General features: G+C 46.3%; 1 protein-coding gene across 5 annotated transcripts in view; it reads right to left on the bottom strand.

Moving 5' to 3' along the window:
* THOC5 (THO complex subunit 5) overlaps positions 1 to 25,815 on the bottom strand; it is a 40,075-nt gene extending 14,260 nt beyond the window's left edge. The window contains exons 1-14 of one of the 5 annotated variants that reach the window (XM_064367883.1): positions 25,774 to 25,791; positions 23,829 to 23,939; positions 21,537 to 21,668; positions 18,916 to 19,059; positions 17,895 to 18,008; positions 17,020 to 17,117; positions 13,444 to 13,590; positions 10,236 to 10,350; positions 8,749 to 8,881; positions 7,991 to 8,026; positions 5,066 to 5,143; positions 4,398 to 4,438; positions 4,053 to 4,152; positions 1,817 to 1,925 (exon numbers count right to left, since the gene is read on the bottom strand). In XM_064367883.1, coding sequence (XP_064223953.1) covers positions 1,817 to 1,925; positions 4,053 to 4,152; positions 4,398 to 4,438; positions 5,066 to 5,143; positions 7,991 to 8,026; positions 8,749 to 8,881; positions 10,236 to 10,350; positions 13,444 to 13,590; positions 17,020 to 17,117; positions 17,895 to 18,008; positions 18,916 to 19,059; positions 21,537 to 21,632 — 1,211 coding nt within the window. In that variant the 5' untranslated portion in view covers positions 21,633 to 21,668; positions 23,829 to 23,939; positions 25,774 to 25,791. Of the gene's footprint in view, positions 1 to 1,816; positions 1,926 to 4,052; positions 4,153 to 4,397; positions 4,439 to 5,065; positions 5,144 to 7,990; positions 8,027 to 8,748; positions 8,882 to 10,235; positions 10,351 to 13,443; positions 13,591 to 17,019; positions 17,118 to 17,894; positions 18,009 to 18,915; positions 19,060 to 21,536; positions 21,669 to 21,955; positions 22,052 to 23,828; positions 24,010 to 25,773 lie in introns of those variants that run through there. The other 4 variants (XM_021666153.2, XM_021666152.2, XM_021666154.2 and 1 more) reach the window with 4 other exon arrangements.
* Positions 25,816 to 27,294: the final 1,479 nt, after the last annotated feature.

Consider the following 27,294-nt stretch of genomic DNA (forward strand, 5'->3'; position numbering starts at 1 on the left):
CTTTAGGTCCAGTGCTTTGATAATTGGTTGTGTGCTCTCTGGACCTCAGTTTCTCTATTTGTAAAATAGGAAGATGAGCTAGACAACATCTGAAGGCCTTGAAGACCTAATCCCAGTTTCACAGAGGCATCTCCTTTTATGTCTCCTCCCTGTTTAGGGGTTAGGGCCCATCTGACAATGACAACAGCGGTACACAGGCCTTGCTGACTTTGAATTATTCTCTGCTCTCTACCTGTGACCTTGAGGCAACCCCTTAACTGTCCAGAGCCTCAGTTAATTTACTCTGTAGAGCTATTATGAAATCAGCTGTCCTTTACCAAGAGCTCCATCTACGCTAAGCACTTGACCTTATTCTTCACAAGCACCATGGGAAGGGATATTACAATGAACAACCACACAGTGAAGAAACAGATTCTGAGGTCAGGTTAGTTAAGAGCTGGAGTTGAGCATGCAATAAAGCCAGGCTGCAGTCCTGTTACTAGCATGTAGAGCACCTGAGAAATGAACAAGCAGAATGCTCATGATGAGCTCTACCATGATGTGGGGGCCCCAGAGCTCCTCATTGAACTGAGAGCCCTGTACAGTATAACTGGATGTTCAGAAGCAAGCCCTGGGCTCCCTCTGCTGGGTCAGATGGGAATAGGGTCAATTTCATCCAGAGCACCCCTGGGTAGTCCAGCGATACTCTCAGGTACAGCAGCCAAAACTGCTGTGGCCTGAAGGGGATGTAGACTCTAAGTGCAGAGTCTAAAACCCAGGAGACATCATTATCATGGAGAACTGGAAGGGGCAGAAAGAGCCCCGCTCCACCAGGTACCAGAGCTGTACCTCCCTGAGCTTCAGTGGTCTTTCTACAGCTGACAGTGGGAATAGGTCAGGGCAGTGCTCCTGTGAATGGAAGCTATTTCACCCTCAGTCCCCTCGACCCTTCTTCCCACCCACAGCTGCAGAAGAAGAATGCCATGAATGGGCCAGGTATGGTGACTCATGCTGGTAATCCCAGCACTTTGAGAGGCAGAGACAGGAGGATCTCTTGAGGCCAGGAGTTCAAGACCACCCTGGGCAACATAGCAAAACCCTATTTCTATAAAATAAAAATAGGAAGTGAGCCAGGCATGGTGGCGTGTACCTATAGTCCTAGTTACTCAGGAGGCTGAGGTGGGAAGATCACTACAGCCCAGAAGTTTGAGGCCACAGTAAGCTATGATCATGGAACGGTCCTCCAGTCTGGACAACATAGTGAGACCATGTAGCAACAAAAATAGAAATTAAAAAAAAGGGCACTGTGGTCAGGGCCTTCCTGGGGATGCAATGATGGCTGTCATTATTGTGCCTCTGTTCACTCTTCTCAAAACTTTCATGGGGAACCACCACAATCCTCCCACCACCCAGATAAGGACATGGGGTTGAGCTGAGCTGGGGAGCAAAAATTCCAGCACCTGGGGATAGAAAGGGAAAAGGAAAAGAGTGGCCTAAATTTGCCAACCTGAAAATGTCTGCCAAATCTCATTTTATATTCTCACACTTTCCACTGGTAACAAAAAGCTGGTGCTCTGCCCCACCTACTCAATTTGCAAATATGCTGTTGTCACTTTTATCATCTGCTGTGTAGTTAGAGGACTTCACAAATTAAAGTCAGAGAGTGATTTCTAAATACCAAAATGTGCCAAGACTTCTAGTCCATCTGGATACAAGACAAGTCAACACAGTCGTGGACCTCTCTAGAGCCAGAGGGAAGAACCGAGAGCAGCCCCGCAACAAGGCTCTCATCACCTCCCCATCCCACACATCACCCGCCACAGTGCCTGCCCAATACCCTGCACTGATGGGGGTGATCAGCTCCGTGGCAGTTGTCACTTTGGCTTTTACTGTCATGATGTTGAGGTTCATGAGGTAGAAGAAAGTCAGGTGAAGCACACTGTCATCTGGAGGAGAGGAAGACGAGAGAATTTATGAGTCAAACACTCAGAGCAGAGTCAACAGAATCATAGAATCATAGGGGGTAACAAGGGAGGGAGGTTAAGCACTGAAAAACTAACTACTGGGTATTATGCCCACTCCCTAGGCGACCATTCAGACCCCAAACCTCAGCACCATGCAATACAGTATAACAAACCGGCACATGTACCCCTAGAGTCGAAAATAACAAAGTTGAAATTATAATAAACAAAAAGAAACAGGATCACAAAAAAATTCAAAGAGGCTGCCGGGCGCAGTGGCTCACGCCTGTAATCCCAGCACTTTGGGAGGCCGAGGCGGGTGGATCACGAGGTCAAGAGATCGAGACCATCCTGGTCAACATGGTGAAACCCCGTCTCTACTAAAAATACAAAAAATTAGCTGGGCACGGTGGTGCGTGCCTGTAATCCCAACCACTCAGGAGGCCGAGGCAGGAGAATTGCCTGAACCCAGGAGGCGGAGGTTGCGGTGAGCCGAGATCGCGCCATTGCACTCCGGCCTGCGTAACAAGAGCGAAACTCTGTCTCAAAAAAAAAAAAAAAAATTCAAAGAGGCTTTTACAATCATTTACTATAAAAACAAAATCACAATGGTAATATAATGATCAAAAAGCAAAGAGAACATCTATAAATTCTTTGCTACTCTTCCCTCCAAGAGTTAGGGCTTAATTTATCTGTCCTTGCATGTGAACTGAACTTAGTGACTCTCCTAACAAAGACAAGATGGAAAGGGAACTGAGCGATCAAGGTCAGTGTTACCAGAAATAAGACTGTGATATCATGTACCCCGATATGATATGATAGCGATGACCTCATCTATGCTCTTCTCCCCCAACATCGATAATCTCAGTCTATTCAAAGTCATGAAACAAAAGGAAAGACTGAGGAACTGTCACTGCCTGGAGAGACTAAGAAGCATGGCAACTAAATGCAATGTGAGACCCTGGCTTGGATCTTGGAACAGAAAAAGGACATTAATTGAAAAAGGAAGGAACTGAAAAAATTCTGTCATTTAGTTAACAGTATTGGACCAATTAAATTAAGAGTGGTGTGGATCACTGTTAATCATATCATCTTTAATTAAGACATAACTTTAAGGGAAGCTGAATGAAGAGTATATGGCAACTCATTACCTTGGCAAGTCTTCTATGAATCTAAAATTATCTCAAAAGCAGGCACAGTGGTGTATGCTTCCAGTTCCAGCTACTTAGGAGGCTGAGGCAGGAAGACTGTTTGAGCCTCCAGGAGTTCAAGACCAGCCTAGGCAACATGACAAAACCCCATCTCTACAAAAAATACAAAAATTAACTGGCATGATAGCACATGCCTGTAGTTCCAGTTATTTGGAAGGCTGAGGTGGGAAGATTGTTTGAGCCCAGGAAGTTGAGGTTGGAGTGAGCCATGATCATGCCACTGCATTCCAGCCTGGGTGACAAGAGTGAGAACCTAGCTCTAAAAACAAACAACCAGCAAAGAGACAACCAGTGTGTACAGCCTATTTCCATTTGTGTGAAAAATAAAAGTGGGAAGCGGATAAATACACATTTGTATAAAAGCCTCTAGCTGCAAAGAATCTTTCTAGAAAATACATAAGAAGTCTATAATAATGATTGCCCTTGGAGGTCAGATGTAGGACTGGTATCTAGGAACCTGGGATGAGAGAGAAACTTAAATTTTACTGTTAGCTCTTATACTGCTAGAACATTTTATTATGTGGTACTTCTTCATACAAACCAACTTCAAAACATATACTCTGGAGAACACAAAGTTCTACTTATATTTATTAAATTAAACATGTTGGTCTTATTACTCAAAACCTGTATACTTTTGCAACTTGTTCTAGATACCTGACTTGTCAGATTCAGAAAGAGGTGTAGTTTTCTCAAACTTCCCCCTTATGTGACTGGACTTTTGTTGCTATGTTGTTATGGTTATGACTTAACAACAAAAAGAAACAAATTCCATGCAAAGCAATAGGAAATGGGAATCCTTTGTTGGGCCAATAGGCGTCTGGCTCCTGGAACCCTCTGCACCTGCAGCTGGGTGAACTCTTAAGTGCTACAGATCCCCTAAACAGGGTGAGTGCAGCCAGACCTTTGCACTTTAGGTCAAGCATGACGGACAGTGGGTGCCTCTTCAGCATCTCCTTGCGTTTGTCATCCAACTGAACCCCCAGCGTGGGTCTCCGGCGTTTCTGGACAAAGGGAAGTGCCAAGCTGATGAGCATATGAATCTCCCCTTCCCTCTCCCGACAGCCAGGGCCTCAGCCCTACTGCCTGGCACCTGCTGCTTCAGCTAGCTGGGTTGCCAGACTCCCCTCCCAGCAGTCCTTTCTTTCAAACCTCTTTCTTCTGCTTCTAAGGAGGATGGCACCTGCAAACAAGCATGCCCCAGTACATGCAGCTGCTTGATGCCCCCACAAGAGGAAATGGTTCTCACCGTGGTCTGCTCCTCCTCAGCATCTGAGTCACTCTCGTCATCTGTAGCCACAGAGAGAAGGCAGCTAGAGGTGAGAAGGCTCCAAATGCTCCCTAAAGCACTCCAACCCACTGGGCCCTGACTCTGTCTTTTATAAATGAATTTCTCTATAATAAATAATAAATTAACTTGCTACTTCTTATTCAGTATAGAAAACATGGTGATGAAAAAAGAATGACCTACAACCCATTTTTTTCAAAGGGGCTTTTTGATGTAATTTAAATGGAATACAAGCCCCCTCCTTGTGATGGTGGTAGTGGTGGTAATAATAGTAACATAAATAATGGTTATATATATATATAATATATAATAAATATATTATTATATTTTTATACATATATTTAAATATATAATAAATAATGGTTTTCAGAGATGAATAAGCTGAGGCTCTGAAATGTTAAATACCTTCCTGGGGTCAGTCAGCTAGTGAGTGGCAGGGCTGAAACCCACAGGCTGCACCTTGTGACTCCAGGAAGTGAGCTCTCTTTCCTGCCTACCCCAGGGTGCTACGACATTCAAGTCAAGCTTCCTGCCACACAGAACCAGTCCAGCTAGTTCTCCAAAGACCAAGACTGCACTTGGATGGTGCCTTGGTGCCCCTGGGGGAGGCATCCCAACCACCACATTACCTTGGGAGTCCTCTGGAGGCTTGAACAGAGCCTTGGCTTCGTCCACACTACCTTCAATTGCCACAGATAACGTCTTATCTGGGGGCAAGAAGAAGTCGGGTAGGAAAGCTGCTGAGGAAAGGTGCTAAGCGGCACAAGCAGGCCAGCTCTGGGCTGCATTTCTCCCACTTCTGCCCCAGCTCCTTGCTGACTAACGGTGGAAGGGCAAAAGTCCTTGCTCCAGATGAAGAGAAACAAGGTGGGACACTGAAGTCTTTTTTTCCATCACTTACCAAGAACAAATAACTTAAGCACAAATTCTTAAACCAGCGTCACCTGAGACTGGCAGTGAATGTCTCTCTTTTGGTGCACACCAAAGCACAGAAATTCAAACTGAGGGCCTAAAGTCGAATGGAAGTCCTCTGCCAATTGTCTTAGAGGTTCCCACCCAGAAATCCATGCCTGTCCACATCCCAGAAACAATGGCTCCCACCTAAGTGCTTATTCTCTATTCTACACTATGCCAAGCACATGGCTGTCATTGTCTCACTAAACTGGGAGGCAATAGGACAGTGAATAGGAACTTGAATCTTGCAGTCCAGTCCCAGACCTGAGTCCCTGCCTAACCAATTCCCAAACACATGACCTGGAAAGGTATGTCACTGTCTGAGCCTGAGTTTCTGTACGTATGAAATGGGGACTTGAAAAACAGTAACTGCCAGGCATGGTGGCTCACACCTGTAATCCCAGCACTTTGGGAGGCCAAGGGTGGTTGGGTCGCTTGAGGTCAGGAGTTCCAGACCAGCCTGGCCAACATGGCGAAACCCCATCTCTACTAAAAATACAAATAATTAGCCAGGTGTGGCAGCACACGCCTGTAATCCTAGCTACTCAGGAGACTGAGACAGAAGAATCGCCTGAATCCAGGAAGTAGAGGTTACAGTGAGCCAAGATCGTGCCATTGCACTGTAGCTTGGGCAACAGAGTGATACTCCATCTCAAAAAAAGAAAAATGGCTGGGCGTGGTGCCACACACCTGTAATCCCAGCACTTTGGGAGGCCGAGGCGGGCGGATCACAAGGTCAGGAGTTTGAGACCAGCCTGGCAAATATGGTGAAACCCGTTTCTACTAAAAATAAGAAAAATTAGCTGGGTGTGGTGGCGTGCGCCTGTAGCCCCAGCTACTCGGGAGGCTGAGGCAGGAGAATTGCTTGAACATGGGAGATAGAGGTTGCAGTGGGCTGAGACCGTGCTACTGCACTCCAGCCTGGGCAACAAGAGTAAAACTCCGCCTCAAAAAAAGAAAAAAAAAAAAAAGAAAGAAAAATAGTAGCTGCCCTATTAGTGGTGCGGACTGAATGAGCTGATGCTTATAATTTTAATTTATTAAATTATTAAAAATTAATGTTTAGGCCAGGCATGATGGCTCACACCTGTTATCCCAGCACTTTGGGAGGCAAGGTGGATAGATTACCTGAGGTCAGGAGTTTGAGACCAGTCTGGACAACATGGTGATACTCCATCTCTACTAAATATACAAAAATTAGCCTGGCATGGTGGTGGGCGCCTGTAATCCCAACTATACGGGAGGCTGAGGCAGGGAGAATCGCTTGAATCCAGGAGGCAGAGGTTGCAATGAGCTGAGATCGTGCCACTGCACTCCAGCTTGGGCGACAGAGCAAGACTCCATCTCAGGAAAAAAAAAAAAAAATATATATATATATATATATATATTTCTAAAGATTATGATATGATAACTCATATTCATATCCCCCTCAACATAATATCTTTTTTTTTTTTTTTTTAAGACAGAGTCTTGTTCTGTAGCCCAGGCTGGAGTGCAGTGGCGTGACTTCAGCTCACTGCAACCTCTGCCTCCTGGGTTCAAGCAATTATCCCTGCCTCAGCTTCCTGAGTAGCTGTGACGACAGGCACCCACCACCATGCCAAGATAATTTTTAAAAAATAATTTTAGTAGAGACGGGGTTTCGCCATGTTGGCCAGGCTGGTCTCAAACGCCTGACCTCATGATCCACCTGCCTCAGCCTCCCAAAGTGCTGGGATTACAGGCGTGAGCCACCTCGCCTGGCCAAAAATAAGATTTTTTTTTCTTGAGACAGAGTCTTGCTCTGTTGCCCAGGCTGGAGTACAGTGGCGCAATCTCAGCTCACTGCAACTTCTACCTTCCAGTTTCAAGCAATTCTCCTGCCTCAGCCTCCTGAGTAGCTGGGACTACAGGTGCATGCCACCACACCCAGCTAATTTTTTTGTATTTTTAATACAGACAGCCAGGATAGTCTCAATCTCCTAACCTCGTGATCGGCCCACCTTGGCCTCCCAAAGTGCTAGGATTACAGGTGTGAGCCACTGTGCCCAGCTTAAAAAAAAAAAAAAAATTAATCCTCACAACCCTACAGCAGTAGGACCATTATTACAGCCATTTATAGATAAGAAACTGAAGGCTCAGAGAAACTGGATACCACAGCCACAAGGCTGATAACCAGGATTCAAGACCCGGTCTGTTCTACTTAAATTTGGCCTCTCCAGCACATGAGCGAACAGCTTGTTGCATACACCAGGTTTGACACCTCAATAAGTGATGTCTTGGGCACCCCTTTCTGGAACTCTGAGGTCTAATGCTGTGAGGTCAGACAGGCCACCACTCTCCAACTTCACTCTCAAGGATACAGATAGTCCCAAGATCCTGAAATGGTTTGCCTAGCCACACTAAGGAGGGATGGCAAACTTCCCCCAAGTGGCTGACCACTGCCTTATCTATGGCAACCCTATGTGAATCACGACCCTTCACCCCAAACAACTAGTTGTCCTCATCAACCACTGGCAAATACCAGACTACTTTTTTCAGCCATTTAATCTTAGCATTCTATAGGAACATCAGAATGGAACAAGCCAATTTTAAACATAAAAGAAAAGAAAATTACTCACCCTGTCTAGGGGGCTGGGAGGAGGATTTCATATGAGCTGATGATGGAAACAGGAGGGAGAACAAAGGGGAGGGGAGGACCAGAAGGACGAGGAAGACACAAGAAGAGAGACAGTAATGTGTTGGTGCCCAAGGTGGGAGGAGAAGCAAGCACTGGTGCAGTACATGTCTGTCTGATGCAGTGGGGTGGGGTGGGGGAGAAAATTTGGATGCTGGATGAACGCTGCATTAGGAAAAAGGCAGTATCTCCAAAATTTTCTCAAAACTCTAGCAGAGTCACAAGCTGCCCTCAAGCTTAATGAGGACATATCATCTAACTTGGTAATTTACCACAAAGACATGCAGCCTCATTGAAGGCATGATGAAAGCCTGGAAGAGCTGGCTGAGACCTGTATTCATCAGGCACCCCTACCCTGCAGCAGAGCAAGAGGCACTGATCTACCTGCCAAGTGTGCCTTGATGGGGTGAGCACCTGAGAGCCCAGACAGGCTGCCTGGGCTCTGTACCCCACAGCTGTCCAGCCAGGCTCATAAATGACTCAAAGTTACCCATTCTGAAATGCCCATCAGGTTAATCTAGCCTTAGGCCAGCTGGTCAGAGCAGCCATGCTGGGCAGTGCAAAGGGAAGAAAGCGTCTGTCACCTGAGTGCTTCTGGGCAAGACTGAGAAATTTCCTGAGCAGGTACTGCTTCCAACTGATTCACTCAGCCACAGCTGCTGCTCCCACAGCCCCTCGTCCTCACCCAGCCCCCATACTCACCACAGGCCTGCCCATATGCAGTGGCCTGAACAAAGAGGACATATAGGGGAGGCGGCAGGTGCCTGGCTGTCTCATACTGCTTGTGAGCCTGGTCGAATGGCATAAATAGGTACTCCTGCACCGGAAGGGAAGCCTGCACACAACAAGAGATGGATTTTTGTTCTTCCTTTTTCAGCCAGTCTACACAGGAACAAGTGGTTACTTAGTGGCTGTAAATCATTATTTATAAAAGTGATACATGATAAATTAATAGAACTCGTAGGTAGATAAAAGCTCAATATAGGCCAGGCGCAGTGACTCACGCCTGTAATCCAAGCACTTTGGAGGCCAAGGAGGGCAGATCACCAGAGGTCAGAGTTCAATACCACCCTGACCAACATGGTGAAACCCCGTCTTCAAAAAAAAACAAAAACAAAAACAAAATGCTCAACATAAAAAAATTGTATTTCTTTATCCTAGCAACAAACAAAAAGAAAATAAAATTATTTTATTTTCCTTACTGTCAGGGCACCCCTGGCTCATGCCTGTAGTCCCAGCACTTTGGAAGGCTGAGGCAGGAGGATCACTTGAGGCCAGGAGTTCAAGAGCAGCCTGGGTAACTTATCGAGATCCCATTTCCATAAAAAATAAAAATCAATTAAAAAAAGAAATTATAAAAAGATGCAATTCAATACTATCAAGAAAACATCAAATAAGAATAAACAGTCCAGGTACGGTGGCTCACACCTGTAATCCCAACACTTTGAGAGGCTGAGGCAGGTGGATCACCTGAGGTCAGGAGTTCAAGATCAGCTTGACCAACATGGTGAAACCGCATCCTTACTAAAATACAAAAATTAGCTGGGTGTGGTGGTGCGCGCCTGTAATCCCAGCTACTTGGGAGGCTGAGGCAGGAGAATTGCTTGAACCTGAGAGATGGAGGTTGCAGTGATCCAAGATTATGCCACTGCACTCCAGCCTGGGCAACAGAGCAAAACTCTGTTTAAAAAAAATAAAATAATAAAATAAATAAATGAAAGGTATATAAGCCTCTACACAAAAACCTGAGAAAAGTCAAGTCCAAAATAAGTGGAGACATATGAATGTCAATGGCCTGGAAGACTCAAATATTGTTCAGATAACAACTTACTCCAGGGGCATCCAGACATCCACAGGAAGCAAGTGTAGATGTCTGGAGATTGTATGGCTGGTGGGAACCATGCAGGGGGTAAACTGAACTTACACAGTCTGAGAAAGTATGGTACCCAGAGGAGGCTCTGGATGAGAACATTGGAGGTCAATGTACGTGTATATTCCTGAGCCCATATGGCCAGCACTTCCTCCTCCCAGACACAAGCCTATCATACCAACTGGTTAGGGATGCAGACAAGGCCATCCTTATACTATACTCTAATTTATGGTAATAGAACTGGCAATGCCCAAAGGGTGACATGGCTTCTGGCAGCCTCTGGTCAGTGATGGCAAAGCAAAAGGTCAGCAGGCCCCACCTGCATGATGCTGTTGAGGCGAGGCTGGAGGCTGCTCAGATATTCCTTCTTCACCTCAATTTCCTTGAGGATCTTCTCCTTGTTGGATAGGGATTCACAGTACTTCTCTGCCAGCCTGTTGAGGGAGGACAGAGCATTGTCACCCAATGTCCCCCAGGGATACCCCAACATGCCTATTCACCCCAACATTCACTATTCAATGGTAGCAGCCATGATTAACTGCCAATGTTTATCCAGCACTCAATGTGTGCCACGTAATTTTGTGAGCTCTTTACAAGCATAATTACATTTAATCCTTATAAAGACCCTGGAAGATGGGGACTTTTCTTATCCCCAAAGGAGGAAACCAAGGCTCAGGCAAGAAGCTAACTGGCCCAAGGGCATCCAGCTAAGAACAAACACTGCGTTGGGCTTTGAATCAATGTCTCTCACTCTCCAGAGGTTCTGTCTGCTCTATAACCACTAGGGAATACTCATGCCATCTTCTGCTCCATTTCTTGCTTGAGAGGTTAGACTTCGCAGCTAGATAACCCAAATGAGGCCCATGGACTGGCCTGGTTGAACAGGGTGGGAATAGATTCTGGGCCAGTGCCACAAAAATGCAGCACTCACAGCTGAGTCTGTGCCTAGCACAATCAGTTGCCTGGACAGCGGAGTGATAGGCCGACCCCATCTGCTAAGACAGACACAAATTTCGTAAGAACCAGACTCGGCCAGGCCTGGTGGCTCATGCCTGTAATCCCAACACTTTGGGAGCCCAGGCAGGCAGATCACTTGAGGTCAAGAGTTCAAGATGAGCCTGGTCAACATGGTGAAACCGTGTCTCTCCTTAAAAAATACAAAAATTAGCCGGGTCCAGCGGCACACGCCTATAATCCCAGCTACTCAGGAGACTGAGGCAGGAGAATCACTTGAACCCAGGAGGCGGAGGTTGTGGTAAGCCGAGATAGCGTCACTGCCCTCCAGCCTGGGTGACAGAGTGAGACTTCATTTCAAAAATAATAATAAAAAAAAAAAAAAAAAAAAAAACCAGACTCAGTGCTTATTAAATTCATAATATGAACCAAACGCAGAGAATGCATTCCATAAAAAAAAAGGCAGCTACTTTACCATCAAAAAACAGAACAGCTAAGCCAATCAAAAGCCCTGCTACTCCTGTACAAATTTGAAAGGGGAAAAAGTTACCATGAATGGAAAGAATGCAAGCAAAAGTTCATTATGGGAAAAAAAACCACCATATTTTTATAATGACTTAGTACTAGCCGGGTGTGGTGGCTCACACCTATAATCCTAGCACTTTGGGAGGCCAAGGTGGGTGAATCACCTGAGATCCAGAGTTTGAGACTAGCTGGCCAATATGGTGGAATCCCCATCTCTATCAAAAATACAAAAATTGGCCGGGTGCAGTGGCTCATGCTTGTAATTCTAGCACTTTGGGAGGCCAAGGCAGGTGGATCACGAGGTCAAGAGATAGAGATTATCCTGGCCAACATGGTGAAACCCCATCTCTACTAAAAATACAAAAATTAGCTGAGCATGGTGGCACACGCCTGTAGTCCCAGCTACTGAGGAGGCTGAGGCAGGAGAATCACTTGAACCCAGGAGGCGGAGGTTGCAGTAAGCCGAGATCACGCCATTGCATTCCAGCCTGGGCCATAAGAGTAAAACTCTATCTCAAATAAATAAATAAAACTCTTTATTAGTATAGAAAAGTTTATACCTAAAGTGTGACTTGAAGCATTATTTATGACAGCAAAAAACGGAAAAAACCTAAAAGTCCAATAAAGAAATAATTTTATAAATTTTTCTATAGACTAGAATATACACTAGACTGTTGCACAACCTCCTGAAATAACGTTTACAAAGCTTTATGCCACAGGTATATACTTATAGGTAAGGGAAAAGGCAAAATACAAAATTAGATTTATGGTACAAAAGATAAGGTCTTAGGCATTAAAATTTCAAGGAGAGACCAGGCATGGTAACTCACACCTATAATCCCAGCACTTGGGGAGGCCAAGGTGGGAGGATCACTTGAAGCAAGGAGTTCAAGACCAGCCTGGGTAACAGAGCGAGAACCTGTCTCTACAAAAATAAAAATATTAGCCAGGCATGATGGTAGGCACTTATAGTCCTGACTACTTGGGAGGCTGAGGCAGGAGGATTGCTTAAGCCCAGGACGTCAAGGCTACAATGAGTTGTGGTCATGCTACAGCACTCCAGCCTGAGCAATAGATTGAAATGCCATCTCTTTAAAAAAAAAAAAAAAAAGGGCCAGGCACAGTAGCTCATACTTGACACCCAGCATTTTAGGAGGCTAAAGCGGGCAGATCACTTGAGGTCAGGAGTTTGAGATCACCGTAGCCAACGTGTAGCCAAACCCGTTTCTATAAAAAATACGAAAATTAGCTGGGCGTGGTGGTGCACACCTACCACCCAGCTACTCGGGATGCTGGGGACTGAGAATCGCTTGAACCTGGGAGGCGGAGGTTGAAGCAAACTGAGATCACGCCACTGCACTACAGCCTGGGTGACAGAGTGAGACTCCATCTCAAAAAAAAAAAAAAAAAGCCGGCCAGGTATGGTGGCTCACACCTGTAATCCCAGAACTTTGGGAGGCCGAGTCGGGTGGATCACGAGGTCAGGAGATCAAGACCATACTGGCCAACATGGTGAAACCCCGTCTCTACTAAAAATACAAAAATTAGCCAGGTGTGGTGGCATGCGCCTGTAGTCACAGCTACTCAGGAGGCTGAGGCAGGAAAATCACTTGAACCCAAGAGGTGGAGGCTGCAGTAAGCTGAGATCATGCCACTGCCCTCCAGCCTGGCAACAGAGCGAGACTTCGTCTCAAAAAAAAAAAAAAAGCCTTGGCCGGGTGCAGTGGCTCACACCTGTAATCCTAGCACTTTGGGAGGCCAAGGTGGGTGGATCATCTGAGGTCAGGAGTTCAAGACTAGCCTGGCCATCATGGTGAAACCCCACCTTGAGAAAAAAAAAAAAAAGCCTTAAGTAATTGTAATTACAACCCTAACTCATCGACGATGAGGTTGGTGAAGTTTTAACAATCCAGTGTGAATTAATCATAAAATGGGATTTGGTTTTAGAGACTATCCTGAGAATTCCACAGTGCTTTACTGCCTTATCCTGGCTCACAACAAAGCACTGACACTTTGTGGTTAAAAGGTCAGGAAGGAGAAAACACTACCTTTTACGCTGCTCCAGCTCCCAGTCCAGGCGTGCCAGTGTTTGCTGGTGAGGGTCTCCCATGGTGACTTCAGCCTTGCTGATATCTGGTGGAGCCTCCTTATAAAACTCCTCTAAACTGACCAGATCAATTTCTTCATGCTTTGACCTACAGGCAAAAACATGACATCAAGCTGCTGTTCTCAGGAAACCAAACTATAGTTTAAGCAGGCCCAAAATTACCCTCACATATGTTGCTTAGCCCTGGTCTACAACTACTTAGGATCTTGGAATCCAGACTTCCCCACAAATGCTCACTAGTAGATGTTTCAGTGTGAAGAAAGGTAGCTGGTGACATGCCATAGGATCCTTATCCATGCTGTCCAACATTTTTACCCATAAATTAGCTAAAGACCCGGAAGGGATTCTCATCAAATTTACAAATGTCTCTAAGCTAAGCAGGAGAGCTAATAGCTAAAAAGTCAAAGAAAAACATTACAGCCTGGCTTTAGCCTGTCAGGTTGAAACCAAGACATGTCATTTAGCAGGAATAAATATAAGGGTCTGCACTTAAGTTCAAAACATAAGCTGCATAAGCACAGAATGGGGAAGACTCAGCATGGGGGAAATGGATGGAAAAAGATCTAGAGGCTTAAATTGTTGCATGCATAGTGATTTATATGTATAAATGAAAAGAAATCCTGCCGGGCATGGTGGCTCATGCCTGTAATCCCAGCTCTTGGGGAGGCCAAGGTGGGTGGATCACCTGAGGTCAGGAGTTCAAGCCCAGCCTGACCAACATGGTGAAACTCCATCTCTACTAAAAATATAAAAATTAGCTGGGCATGGTGGTGCATGCCTGTAATTCCAGCTAGTTGGGAGGCGGAGGCAGGAGAATCATTTGAACCCAGGAGGCAGAGGTTGCAGTGAGCCAAGATTGCAACACTGCACTCCAGCTTGGGCAATAGGGTGAGACTCTGTCTCAAAAAAAAAAAAAAACAAGAAAAAAAATCCAACCCTCTTTGCTGCATTAACATAGTTGAGTGCTAGGTCATGGTCAGATGACGGTAATAATAGCAGCAGCTATCATTTATTAACAAGCCCCACTATATGTCATCCTTACCTCATTTAAGCCTCACAACAACTCTAAGAGGTGGGGAGTTTTAATCTCCATTTTTCCACTGAGATGGAGGCTTCTATCAGTAAGCAGCTTGCCCAGGGTCCATAGCTAATGAGTGGCCAAGCCGGGATTTGAACCCAGGTTGTCTAACTCCAAGGTCTATGCTCCTTCCATGTGGCTGCCTGCCTCCCCACAGGCGCAAGTTCCACTCTAATCTGGGTTTGTCAGTTTCTACTTGCGCGATGATTACTGACCAGTACATCACATTCTTTTGTTTTTGGTATCTTTTTAATTTTGAAATAGTTTAAGATTCCAAGAAGTTTCAAAAATAGTACTGAGAATTTATTTCCTCCATGTACCCTTCACCCAAGTTCCCTCAATGATAATGTCTTATCTAACCACATTGTACACTGTAAAAACCAGGAATTGACAATGGTAGATATTATTAACTCAAGTACAGACCTGATGCAGATTTTGCCTCTATTTGTATTTAACTATTATTATGTGACGATTTTGTGGATCAGATAAAAAAGATGCCTCTCAAAAATCAGCATTAGGGCTGGGCACGGTGGCTCATGCCTGTAGTCCCAGCACTTTGGGAGGCCGAGGCAAGTGGATCATCTGAGGTCAGGAGTTCAATACCAGCCTGGCCAACATGGTGAAACCCTGTCTTTACTAAAAATACAAAAATTAGCCAGACATGGTGGTTCACACTTGTAATTCCAGCTACTCAGGAAGAGGTAGGAGAATTGTTTGAACCTGGGAGGCAGAGGTTGCAATGAGCCAAGATCACCCCACTGCACTCCAGCCTGGGCAGAGCCAGCCAGACTCTGTCTTCCAAAAAAAGAAAGAAAGAAAGAAAGAAAAAAATCAGCATCAGGCCAGGCATGGTGGCTCACTCACACCTATAATCTCAGCACTTTCGGAGGCCAAGGTAGGTGGATTATTTGCACCCAGGAGTTTGAGACTGGCTCAACATGGCAAAACCCCATCACTACTAAAAATACAAAAAATTAGCCAGAGGCCAGGCACAGTGGCTCACACCTATAATCCTAGTACTTTGGGAGGCCAAGGTGGGTAGATCACGAAGTCAGGAGTTCAAGACCAGCTTGGCCAAGATGGTGAAACCCTGTCTCCACTAAAAATACAAAAATTAGCCAGGCGTGGTGGTGGGCGCCTGTAATCCCAGCTACTCAGGAGGCTGAGGCAGAGAATCACTTGAACGTGGGAGGCGGAAGTTGCAGTGAGCCGAGACCACACCACTGCACTCCAGCTTGGGCGACAGAGTGAGACTCCATCTCAAAAAAAAAAAAAAAAAAAAAAAAAAAAATTAGCCAGGTGTGGTGGTGTATACCAGTTGTCCAGCTACTCAGAAGGCTGAAGTGGGAGGATCATCTGAGCCCAGGAAGTCAAGGCTGTAGTGAGCCAGGATTGTGCCACTGCACCAGCCTGTGTAACAGGAGTGAGACCCTGTTTTAAAAAAAAACACCAAACAAACAAACAAACTAATCAGCATCATGATTATTAAAAATATTCTGGACCCAATGTCTAATGGGCCCCCTATACATGTCAAGTTTGTTACAGATAAAACCTGCTTTCAGTTTGCATAAACAAGTCTGATCAAGTGAGAATACTGTCCCTTCTCTTCCCCTGTTTACTCCTTCCTCCTTCTCATCTCTCAGTTTGGTTTTGAGGAAGGACACCAACAAATTGTAGTTTCTTCACCCAAAGGCAGCTAAGCAGCAAGAAATTCAGGTTTCAAAGAATAAAATCCATTTGCAGAAATGAATTGTTGGGACCACAGAAAGGAAAACTGGGCCAAAAGGTTAAAAGGATGTGATTGGAAGTGAGCTGCTCCCATACAATGTGTCCAGGAATCAAAATGGTAAAGACCCCTGATAGGGAGAAGGACCTGCTTTTTATCAAGTGGAGAGCTCAAAACTCGAAAGGATCAGAGAGGCTTCTGAAGTTCTTTTGGCAGCCTGAAACCACTGCTTGCAATTCTCCCACATTCACCCTTGAATTTGCCCTTCTCCCAGATCCTACAGTTTTCCAAGTTCATTAGATTTATTTTTAAAGAGACAGACTTAGGCTGGGCATGGTGGCTCACACCTATAATCCCAGCTCTTTAGGAGGCTAAGGCAGGAGGATCACCTGAGGTCAGGAGTTCGAGACCAGCCTGGCTAACATGGCGAAATCCCATCTCTACTAAAAACACAAAAATTAGCCAGGCGTGGTGGCAGGCGCCTGAAATCCCAGCTACTCGGGAGGCTGAGGCAGGAGAATCACTTGAACCTGAGAGGCAGAGGTTGCAGTGAGCTGAGACTGTGCCACTGCACTCCAGCCTGGGTGACAGAGCAAAGACTCCGTCTAAAAAAAAAAAAAAAAAAAAAAAGAGATAGACTTACAGTGAGCTATATGGGAAAAAGCAGTTACCGAGAGACCACATGTACCAAAGCCCTGTCCTCCCAAACTCACTTAAACTCCAAACATTTGGTGATCTCCTTCTGTAGGTGCATCACCTCATACAACAGGTTCTGGAGCTGCAGGTGATAGGCATCTACTTTCTGCTTAGCCTGAAAGGAGGATAAGATCAGAGGTGAGCAGGGCAAGTTAGGATGAGGCAGAGGAGAGGGTCAGCAAACTAAGAGAAGGTGTAAAGGGGATAAAGAAGGGGATGGGGCCAAGTGTGGTGGCTCAACCCTGTAATTCCAGCACTTTGGGAAGCCAAGGTGGGCAGATCACCTGAGGTCAGGAGTTTGAGACCAGCCTGGCCAACATGGTGAAACCCTGTCTCTACTTAAAAATAAAAAAATTGGCCAGGTGTGGTGGTTCACGCCTATAATTCCAGCACTTTGAGAGGCTGAGGCAGGTGGATCACCTGAGGTCGGGAGTTCAAGACCAGTCTGACCAACATGGAGAAACTCTGTCTCTACCAGAAAAAATACAAAATTAGCTGGGTGTGGTGGCACATGCCTGTAATCCCAGCTACTTGGGAGGCTGAGGCAGGAGAATTGCCTGAACCCAGGAGGCAGAGGTTGTGGTAAGCCAAGATTGGCCATTGCATACCAGCCTGGGCAACAAGAGTGAAACTCTGTCTCAAAAAAAAAAAAAAGAGAGAGAGAAAAAATTAGCCAGGCATGGTGGTGGCAGGCGCCTGTAATCCCAACTACTCGGTAGGATGAGGCAGGAGAATCGCTTGAACCCAGGAGGTGTGCAGAGATCATGCCACTGCACTCCAGCCTGGGTGACAGAATGAGACTCTGTCTCAAAAAAAAAAAAAAAAAAAAAGCGGGGTCGGGGCGGATGGGGAGGAGAGAAAAGGAAGGCTAATTCAACCTTTTAACTCCTACCTCATGGGTCTGATCTCTTCCTTTCTTCAACCTGATGTGGGCTAATCGGTTAAGCTTTTTCAAAGTCATGAAATGCACACAGCTCTGGATCCTCCGTTCTTCTATTTCAATTGCCTGTGGGCAAAGAAAATAGTAAAGCCCACTGACAACAGGGTCTGGGTCAGCTTCCTTCAGTCCGCTGCCACTGACACATCCTCATCTGGAGCCAAAAACAGGCACCAGAAGGAGCTCAGAACCATGAGAAAAGTCATGAGGAAAATAGAGGGGTGACTGTATAAGGAAAATGCTTAAGAATCTTGGGCAAAAAAAGCCATTTCTCCTTGGACTAGAGTAACAGGAATTGAAGATGGAGTAAGGGCAGTCAATGCACAATCTGTCTCTACAGATCCTACACAGAGATACCAACAATAGTAACATCTTGCCATAAAATTTGACCTCTATAAATAACATTACAGGATAATTTAAATGGAAAATAAGAGAATTATAGCCATAAAGTTTGGCTACAACAGATTGAATGCAATAATCGTAACAAAACTTGCCAGCATAAGCAAATATGTGAGATTCCTGGGAAAAAAAAAAGGATTTTAAAAAACTTACAAAGTTTTTAATCACATTAATTTCTCTGCCTCTAAAAACTCATTTATTCATTTAATATTAATGATAATTTCATTTTTGGTCTCTACAATTTACTGGTACATATCAATCTTTCTATCAAGGAAATTTATAAGTACCACCATTTCTCAACACCTAGCAAAATGCCTGGCACTTAATCAACATTAATTGGATGAATGATCAAATTAGGGAAAAAAATTAATTATCCTGTACTTTTATTACTGCAATTAGTGACTGAGTGGTGATGAGAAGTTCCAATAAATTAACAGGTTTTGGGAGCCCTGAGGCTCCAACCACCTGATCATGGCTAGGACAGAAGACCAAGATCAGGAAGGGCTCTGGTAGGTACAAGAAGAGCCTCATCTAAGCAGACCCACCAGGTTCATGGCCACCTGGTCCCACTCCTTACCACATCCTTGCCACCCCTGCTCTTCAGGTCTTGGATCTCAGCCATCAGCCTCTGTAGCTCCTGGCAGGTGTACTTGTATAACTCATAGTCTCTGCCAGGGTCCCGCAGATCCACCTCGGCCTCCTCACTGTAGTATTTACCTTCCTGTAGAGGCAAGGATAAAGGCTCTGTGTGCATGTGATAAAAGTCTTCCTGTTGGGATCAGGGACAGTTGGCTGACATCTCTTGTTAGATTAAAACAGTAACAATGAAGCCCCAATCAGGTCTCTAAAAGATCTGGTCCTTAAATCAAATATTTTTCTTCTCTTCAAAACAGAAACCTCTTTTGCTCTTTCTGATTGCAGAGTAATTCACGCCTGGTGTCAAAAATTCAGAATACACAGAGGAGTATCAAAAAGAAAATGGAAAAACTGCCTATAATATCACCTCTCAGCCCGAAACACCACCACTATGAAGACTGTTGGTAAATAAACATTTTATTTGTAAACAAAATGAGCTCATATCATCCATGTTGTTAAGTGCAACTTCCCATCTGTATTAATCTATTTTCGCAATGCTGACCAAGACACACCTGAAACTGGGAATAAAAAGAGGTTTAATTGGACTTACAGTTCCACATGGCTGGGGAGGCCTCAGAATCATGGTGGGAGGCAAAAGGCACTTTTTTTTTTTGGAGACAGAGTCTCACTCTGTCACCCAAGCTCGAGTGCAGTGGCACCATCTCAGCTCACTGCAACCTCCAGAAATGCACTTCTTACATGGCAGCAGCAAAAGAAACATGAGGGTACAGCCTCCCTCCTGGCTGCTTTCACAGGCTGGTGTTGAGTGTCTGCGGCTTTTCCAGGTACACAGTGTAAACCATTGGTGGATCTACCATTCTGGGGTGTGGAGGACAATGGCTTTCTTTTCACAGCTCCACTAGGCAGTGCCTCAGTAGGGACTCTGTGTGGGGGCTCCAATCCCACATTTCCCTTCCGCACTGCCCTCCATGAGGGCAAAAGTTTGTTGTAGGAGTGAACTTTTCCATACATCCAGGCATTTCCACACATCTGAAATCTAGGGGGAGGTTCCCAAATCTCAATTATTGACTTCTATGCACCCACAGGTTCAACACCACATGGAAGCTGCCAAGGCTTGGGGCTTCCACCCTCTGAAGCCACAGCCCAAGCTCTACATTGGCCCTTTTCAGCCGTGCCTCATAGTGACTGAGACACAGGGCATCAAGTCCCTAGGCTGCACACAGCACAGGGACCCTGAGTCCAGCCCACAAAACCACTTTTTCCTCCTGGGTCTCTGAGCCTATGATGGGAGGGGCTGCTGTGAAGGTCTCTAACATGGCCTGGAGACATTTTCCCCATGGTCTTGGGGATTAACCTTAGGCTCCCTGCTACTGATCCAAATTTCTGCAGCCAACCTGAACTTCTGAAAAAAAAAAAATGGTTTTTCTTTTTTTTTATTTTGAGGTGGAGGCTCACTCTTGTTGCCCAGTCTGGAGTGCAGTGGTGTGATCTCAGCTCACTGCAATTTCCACTCCCAGGTTCAAGCAATTCTCCTGCCTCAGGTTCCTGGGTAGCTGAGAATTACAGGCACCTGACACTAGGCCCAGCTAATTTCAGTATTTTTAATAGAGATGGGGTTTCACCATGTTGGCCAGGCTGGTCTCGAACTCCTGACCTTAGGTGATCTAATAGCCTCAGCCTCCCAAGTTCTGGGATTACAGGTATGAGTCACCATGGCCAGCCAGGATTTTCTTTTCTAATGCATCATCAGGCTGCAAATTTTCCAAACTTTTATGCTCTGTTTTCCTTTTAAAATGAAATGCTTTTTTTTTTTTTGTCTGAGACGGAGTCTCACTCTGTCCCCCAGGCTGGAATTCAGTGATGCAGTCTCAGCTCACTGCAACCTCCAATTCTGGGTTCAAGCGATTCTCCCTGCCTCAGCCTCCCAAGTAGCTGGGATTACAGGTGTCTGCCACCACGCTCAGCTAATTTTTTGTAATTTTAGTAAAGACAGGGTGCCATGTTGGCCAGGTCTCGAATTCCTGACCTCAGGCGATCTGTCCACCTCGGCCTCCCAAAGTGCTGGGATTACAGGAGTGAGCCACCACACCCGGCCAAAAAAAAAATTTTTTTTTTTAAATAGCTAAGTCATAAATGAAGTTGACAGATTCAAGGATAGAGAAACAGAGAAAAGGAAGAAAAGAACCTGCCAACTACATGGACTGTCAGGCCACAAGAGGTTGTGTGGGCACGTGGTTCTGGTATTGTCTCAGCAGCACTCAGGGATTCAACATATCTGAAGCTCCAGTGCCATGCTGCAGATGGACTGCCTTCTTCTGACCCTCAGGAAAGCTGGAGACACGTATCATACTGGAATACATTTTCTGTGCAGGTACTAACCATGTCTAATACAGGCTTGTTGGTTTTGGAGACGCTGCAGTTAAACCAGATGTGGACACTCAGGTTTTGTGGAGAAATGGGAACCCCAGTCACCTGATCAAGTGGAAGCCACCAAAAAGTTGCCCCTGGTAGATGTAACCCCGAGCTGCTGCAAACCCACAGCCAAGTGCTTGGCCATGAGATGTAATTTCTCAGCAGCAGGGCAGCCCTGACTGATCTCACCTGCTCGGTGTCAGATCGATTCCGCTTTCCTTCAGCTGGGGCTCCATCGCTTCGGATCACTTTGGGCTTCCGTTTTTTGCTTGATTCTGATGACATAGTTGTTCCTTGATGTCAAGAGGAAACAGCAGAGACCTGTTAGGAGGAGAAAGCTTTTGAGATTCTTCTGGAGTCATAACACTGAAGTAGAACTAGCAGTTCTGGCCCTTACAGATTTTGTTACTCAAGAAAAGTCATTTAACCCCTCAAAGCCTCAATTTAACCCTCTGTAATACAAAATAGGGACTCATCCCTCACCCTGTCCAAAATAAACTCTACCTCCTTTTTTAAAAAAGGCATCACCACCCACCCCACTGATCTCAGAATCATCATCTTCAACCTCTCCCTTCCCTGCCTCTACCCATATCCTGCTCCATACTCACCAGAGGAGACCAGCATTCAAGTGTTCACCCAGCTATCTGGCACCATGTGTCTCTCCATCTCAACACCCTAGGCCAGGCCCTCCACATTCCTCTCCAGGACTACTCTAACAGTGTTGCCCAACAATACTGTCTAAATTCTCTTTCTTAAAAAAGACTGGCAGGGCACAGTGGTTCACACCTGTAATCCCCAGCACTTTGGAAGGCCGAGGCAGGTGGATCACCTGAGGTCAGGGGTTTGAGACCAGCCTGGCTAACATCGTGAAAACCCATCTCTACTAAAAATACAAAAATTAGCTGGGCGTGGTGGCGCATGTCTATAGTCCCAGCTACTAGGGGGGCTGAGGCAGAGGAATGCCTTGAACCCGGGAGGCGGAGGTAACAGTGAGCTGAGATCACACCACTGCTCTCCAGCCTGGGCGACAGAGCAATACTCCATCTCAAGTTAAAAAAAAAAAAAAGACCAACCTAATTAATGCCTCTCCTGTTTCAAAACCTTTGCAGGCTCTTCATAATGTACTGAATAATATCCACATTCCCTGACCTGTCATAAAGACCGTTGATGGTTTGTCCCCAACCGCATTTCTTGCATTCCTATTCCTACTGACCTTCCCACTGTCCCCAACCTCTGCTCCTGGCTGCAACTGCACTCTGCATTCCCAGTTCCCCAAACACTCCACGTCCTTTCCCCTGCTGGTAAAGATCGTCCTTTTCCTCCCTATTTCCTTCAAGACTAAGCAATGCTCATCCGCTCTAGGAAGCCTGTCAGGTCTCCCCAAAGCACTCTTTTGGCTACTTTGGGTATACTATCAGGGAATTTATCTCTACGAATCATTTACCTGTCTTCCCACCTAGATTGTGAGCTCTACCCTATTCCCCATGAGCCTGGCAGAGTACTCCATAAATTAGCATCCAAACTCCTTGGTCTAGCATTTAAAACTATTCCCATATTACAGTGCTTACTGTGTGCTGGGCCTTGATCTAAGGACTTTAAGGGTATGTCCTCATTTGCTTCTCATAACAAACTTTTCAGATAAGAACTACCACCACTTTACAGATGACAAAACTGAGGCTTGCAGGGAAATTACTTGTCCAAGATCATATGGTTAGTATACTAAAATCTGGGTCTAGTCAATCAATGCCATATTGGTGCTCTTAACTACACTGTTATGCCTCCTAGTCCTGCCAGGATCTCATCTAGTAATGCCATCGACTCCCAGGTTGATCCTAGAATTTAAAGAATAGAACCTACATTTCATGGGCCACAAAGCATCCTCCCTTGTTGCCTAACCACAGCCTCCTGAGGTGGGCAGCACTGTCCCCTTTACCCTAATCCATCTTGCTCTGTCACCCAAGCTGGAGTGCAGTGACACAATCATCACTCACTGCAGCTTTGACCTCACTGCCTTGAGGGAGCCAACAGTTTGTCATAGTAAAAGTCAGAGAGCCCCAAGCCTGGACATAGTAGCTCATGCCTGTAATCCCAGCGCTTTGGGAGGCTGAGGTAGGCGAATCACCTAAGGTCAGGAGTTCAAGACCAGCCTGGCCAACATGATGAAACCCCATCTCTACAAAAAATACAAAAATTAGCCAGGCATGATGGTGGGCGCTTGTAATCCCAGCTATTCAGGAGGTCGAGAGGGGAGAATTGCTTGAATCTGGGAGGTAGAGGTTGCAGTGAGCCAAGATCGTGCTGTTGCACTCCAGGCTGGGCGACAGAGGGAGACTCATCTCAAAAAAAAAAAAAAAAAAAGTCAGAGAACCCTGAACTAGAATCTCCATTCTACTCTTTTACAGCTACGAGTCCTGGGACAAGTCACTTCACTTTTCCCTGGGTCTGATTCCTCACAAATCAAATGAGAATAACAGTCCCTACCACAGGTTGTGGGCTTTAACACAGGCGGCATTCCACTGGGGAAGGTGATGAAGATGACCTGGGATTGTGGCTTCAGATGATACATAGGTGATCTTAAATAATGCTGAACACCTAAGGAGAAAGTTAATCCCTTTTCAATTCTTTTTTGAAACTTCTGCTTGCTTCAAGGAGAATATCTCAGTTCCTTAATTTGACTTTAACATCTATGAACAGGCCTGGCATGGTGGCTCACACCTGTAATCCCCAGCACTTAGGGAGGCCAAGGCAGGGGGATCACCTGAGGTCAGGAGTCTGAGACCAGCCTAACCAATAAGGAGAAACCCTGTCTCTACTAAAAACACAAAATTAGCCGGGTGTGGTAGCAGGTGTCTGCAATCCCAGCTACTTGGGAGGCTGAAGCAGGAAAATCTCTTGAACCCAGGACGCAGAGGTTGCAGTGAGCTGAGATCGCGCCATTGCACTCCAGCCTGGCAACAAGAGCAAAACTACGTCTAAAAAAAACAAAACAAAACAGGCTGGGCATGGTGGCTCACACCTGTAATCCTAGCACTTTGGGAGGCTGAGGCCGGTGGATCATGAGGTCAGGAGTTCAAGACCAGCCTGGTCAAAAGATGGTGAAACCCTGTCTTGATTAAAAATACAAAAATTAGCCAGGCATAGTGGCGGGTGCCTGCAATCCCAGCTACTTGGGAGGCTGAGGCAGAGAATAGCTTGAACCTGGGAACTGCTTGAAGCTGGGAGGCAGAGGTTGCAGTGAGCCCGATATCAAGCCACTGCACTCCAGCCTGGGCAACAGAGCTAGACTCTGTCTCAAAAAAAGGAGGTTGCAATGAACCCAGATCACACCACTTCACTCCAGCTGGGCTTACAAAGCGAGATTCAGTCTCAACAACAACAACAAAAAGTGACTGGGGCCCACGACATACTCACACCTGTAATCCCAACACTTTGGGAAACCAAGGCAAGCAGAGGCAGAGGTAAGAGAATCACTTTAGCCCAGGAGTTCAAGACCAGAGTGGGCAACAGAGTGAGACCCTATCTTTACAAAAAAGCTTAAAAATTAGCCTAGGGTGGTGGCGCACACCTGTGGTCCCAAGCTACTCTGGTGGCTGTGGTGAGAGGATGGCTTGAGCCCACAAGTTCCAGGTTGCTGCGAGCTATAATGGCGCCACTGCACTCGGTCTTGGCAACAGAGACCATCAAAAAACCATTTGGGGCGGGGCGCGGTGATTCACTCCTGTAATCCCAGCACTTTGGGAAGCCGAAGCAGGTGGATCACCTGAGGTCGGGAGTTCAAGACCAGCCTGACCAACACGGTGAAGCCCCGTCTAAAAATACAAAATTAGCCGGGCGTGGTGGCGCATGCCTGTAGTCCCAGCTACTTGGGAGGCTGAGGCAGGAGTATCGCTTGAACCAGGGAGGCAGCAGAGGTTGCGGTGAGGCGAAATCGTGCCATTGCACTCCAGCCTGGGCAACAAGAGAGAAACTCCTTCTCAAAAATAAATAAATAAATAAATAAATTGGACTGGATTAAAAATTTTTAGTAAAAGGTAGTACAGGTGTTAAAATTACACAAAGACAGGACCTGAAAGGCTTAAGTGTGGGAAATTCTGACTTTCGCAAGACAGCAGAGTGCCTGGCACACAGAAGAACACAATATGTGTGACTTGTTACCATCACTACCACCACCACTACCCCCATCAGGCTACATTACCACCACCAAAAAAAAAACTGAGGCTCAAACGTGAGGCCTGAAGATGCTGCAGCGAACATTTTTCGGATGAGGTAACGGCGCAGCGCCCAGCGGCCGGGGACCGAGTAGTGAGGGAGGAGAAGCTGGCTCCGACCTCAACCCAGGGTCTCCCTTCAGGCGATCAGCACCTCAGTCCCGGAACGCCCGGCCCCGCCCCATCTCCCAGCCCCGCTGCCCGAGTCCACTGCTCACCTCACAGCTCCGCAAACCTGGGACTGGAAACAAGCCACTTCCGGAGGCGGAGCAAAGGCGGCCCGCGCACCATAGAGAAGCGGAAGTAAGGAAGGGGTGGCCGACCGGAAGCGAAGCGTGGAGGCCGGAAGTGGGGCATGGAGGCCCACGAGTGAGGAGGGGGTGTTGTGAGGCGTGCGTCTGGGTGACAGGCTAGCTAGTAGGCGACGGGTACCATCAGGCCAACAACCCCACACTGCCTTCTAAAATTGGGAAACAGGCTGTAAAGACAAAGACACTTGCCTCCTTCACTGTCCCCAGGGCCTAAGGTCGTGCCCAGCCACTAGGGGGCGCTCCACCAAGTAGTTGAATGAATGTTATGTCCAACATAACACGAAAGAACCTGGTAGCGGGCGGGAAGATTTGGGCCCTAGAGGATTTGTCTCCATCACCTTGATTCTTCCTTCCTTCTTAATTACTATTTTGACCACCATATGCCACATTAGTGAAGGCAACAAGTCAGGAAGGGCATTAACTTCATTTTACACTTGGTTTTTTGAGGAGTACGTCACTAGTTTCTCCCATTTTATGCCCGACTTGCCCAGGACAGAGAGTCACAACTCTAATGCAGCATTTGAAAGCTTCAAGTATTTTCTGCCCCTGGTATGAACTCTACAGAGTCCAGGATTTTTTCGTGTAAATCCTACTTATCTGGAGCTACTAACACGTGGCCCAAATCCCTGGTTGTACAGGGCCACTTCCGTCTCCTTCCCTAGAGCAAGGAGGAAAATACTGTTGTTTTTTTTCTGAGACAGTTTCGCTTTGTTGCCCAGGCTGAAGTGCAGTGGGGTGATCTTGGCTTATTGCAACCTCAGACTCCAGGGTTTAAACGATTATCCTGCCTCAGACTCCCAAGTAGCTGGGATTACAGGCGTGCACCACCATGCCCAGCAAATTTTTGTATTTTTAGTAGAGACGGGGTTTCACCATGTTGCGCAGGCCTGACCTCAAGTGATTTGCCTGCCTGGGGCTCCCAAAGTGCTGGGATTACAGGCCTGAGCCACCATGCCCAGCCACTACGGATTCTTGAGAATAGCTCAAGAACTTAATACCCAGTATTAAGCCAGGCGCGGTGGCTCAAGTCTGTAATCCCAGCACTTTGGGAGGCCAAGGTGGGTGGATCACGAGGTCAAGAGATCGAGACCACATCCTGGTCAACATGGTGAAACCCCGTCTCTACTATAAATACAAAAAATTAGCTGGGCATGGTGGCGCATGCCTGTAATCCCAGCTACTCAGGAGGCTGAGGCAGGAGAATTGCCTGAACCCAGGAGGCGGAGGTTGCGGTGAGCCGAGATTGTGCCATTGCACTCCAGCCTGGGTAACAAGAGTGAAACTCCGTCTCAAAAAAAAAAAAAAAAAAAGAACTTAATACCCTCCAGGAGGGTAGATCTGCCATGTGAGGCTAAGCCCACCAGCTCTACTGTGCTCTGCCTTAGGCACCTGCTAAAGTTCCTTGCATATGAAGAAAGGACACTGTGG

Source organism: Aotus nancymaae, unplaced genomic scaffold (genome assembly GCF_030222135.1).
Source record: "Aotus nancymaae isolate 86718 unplaced genomic scaffold, 86718_ANA_hifiasm-v0.15.2.pri h1tg000076l, whole genome shotgun sequence".
NCBI classification, from domain to species: Eukaryota; Metazoa; Chordata; class Mammalia; order Primates; family Aotidae; genus Aotus; species Aotus nancymaae.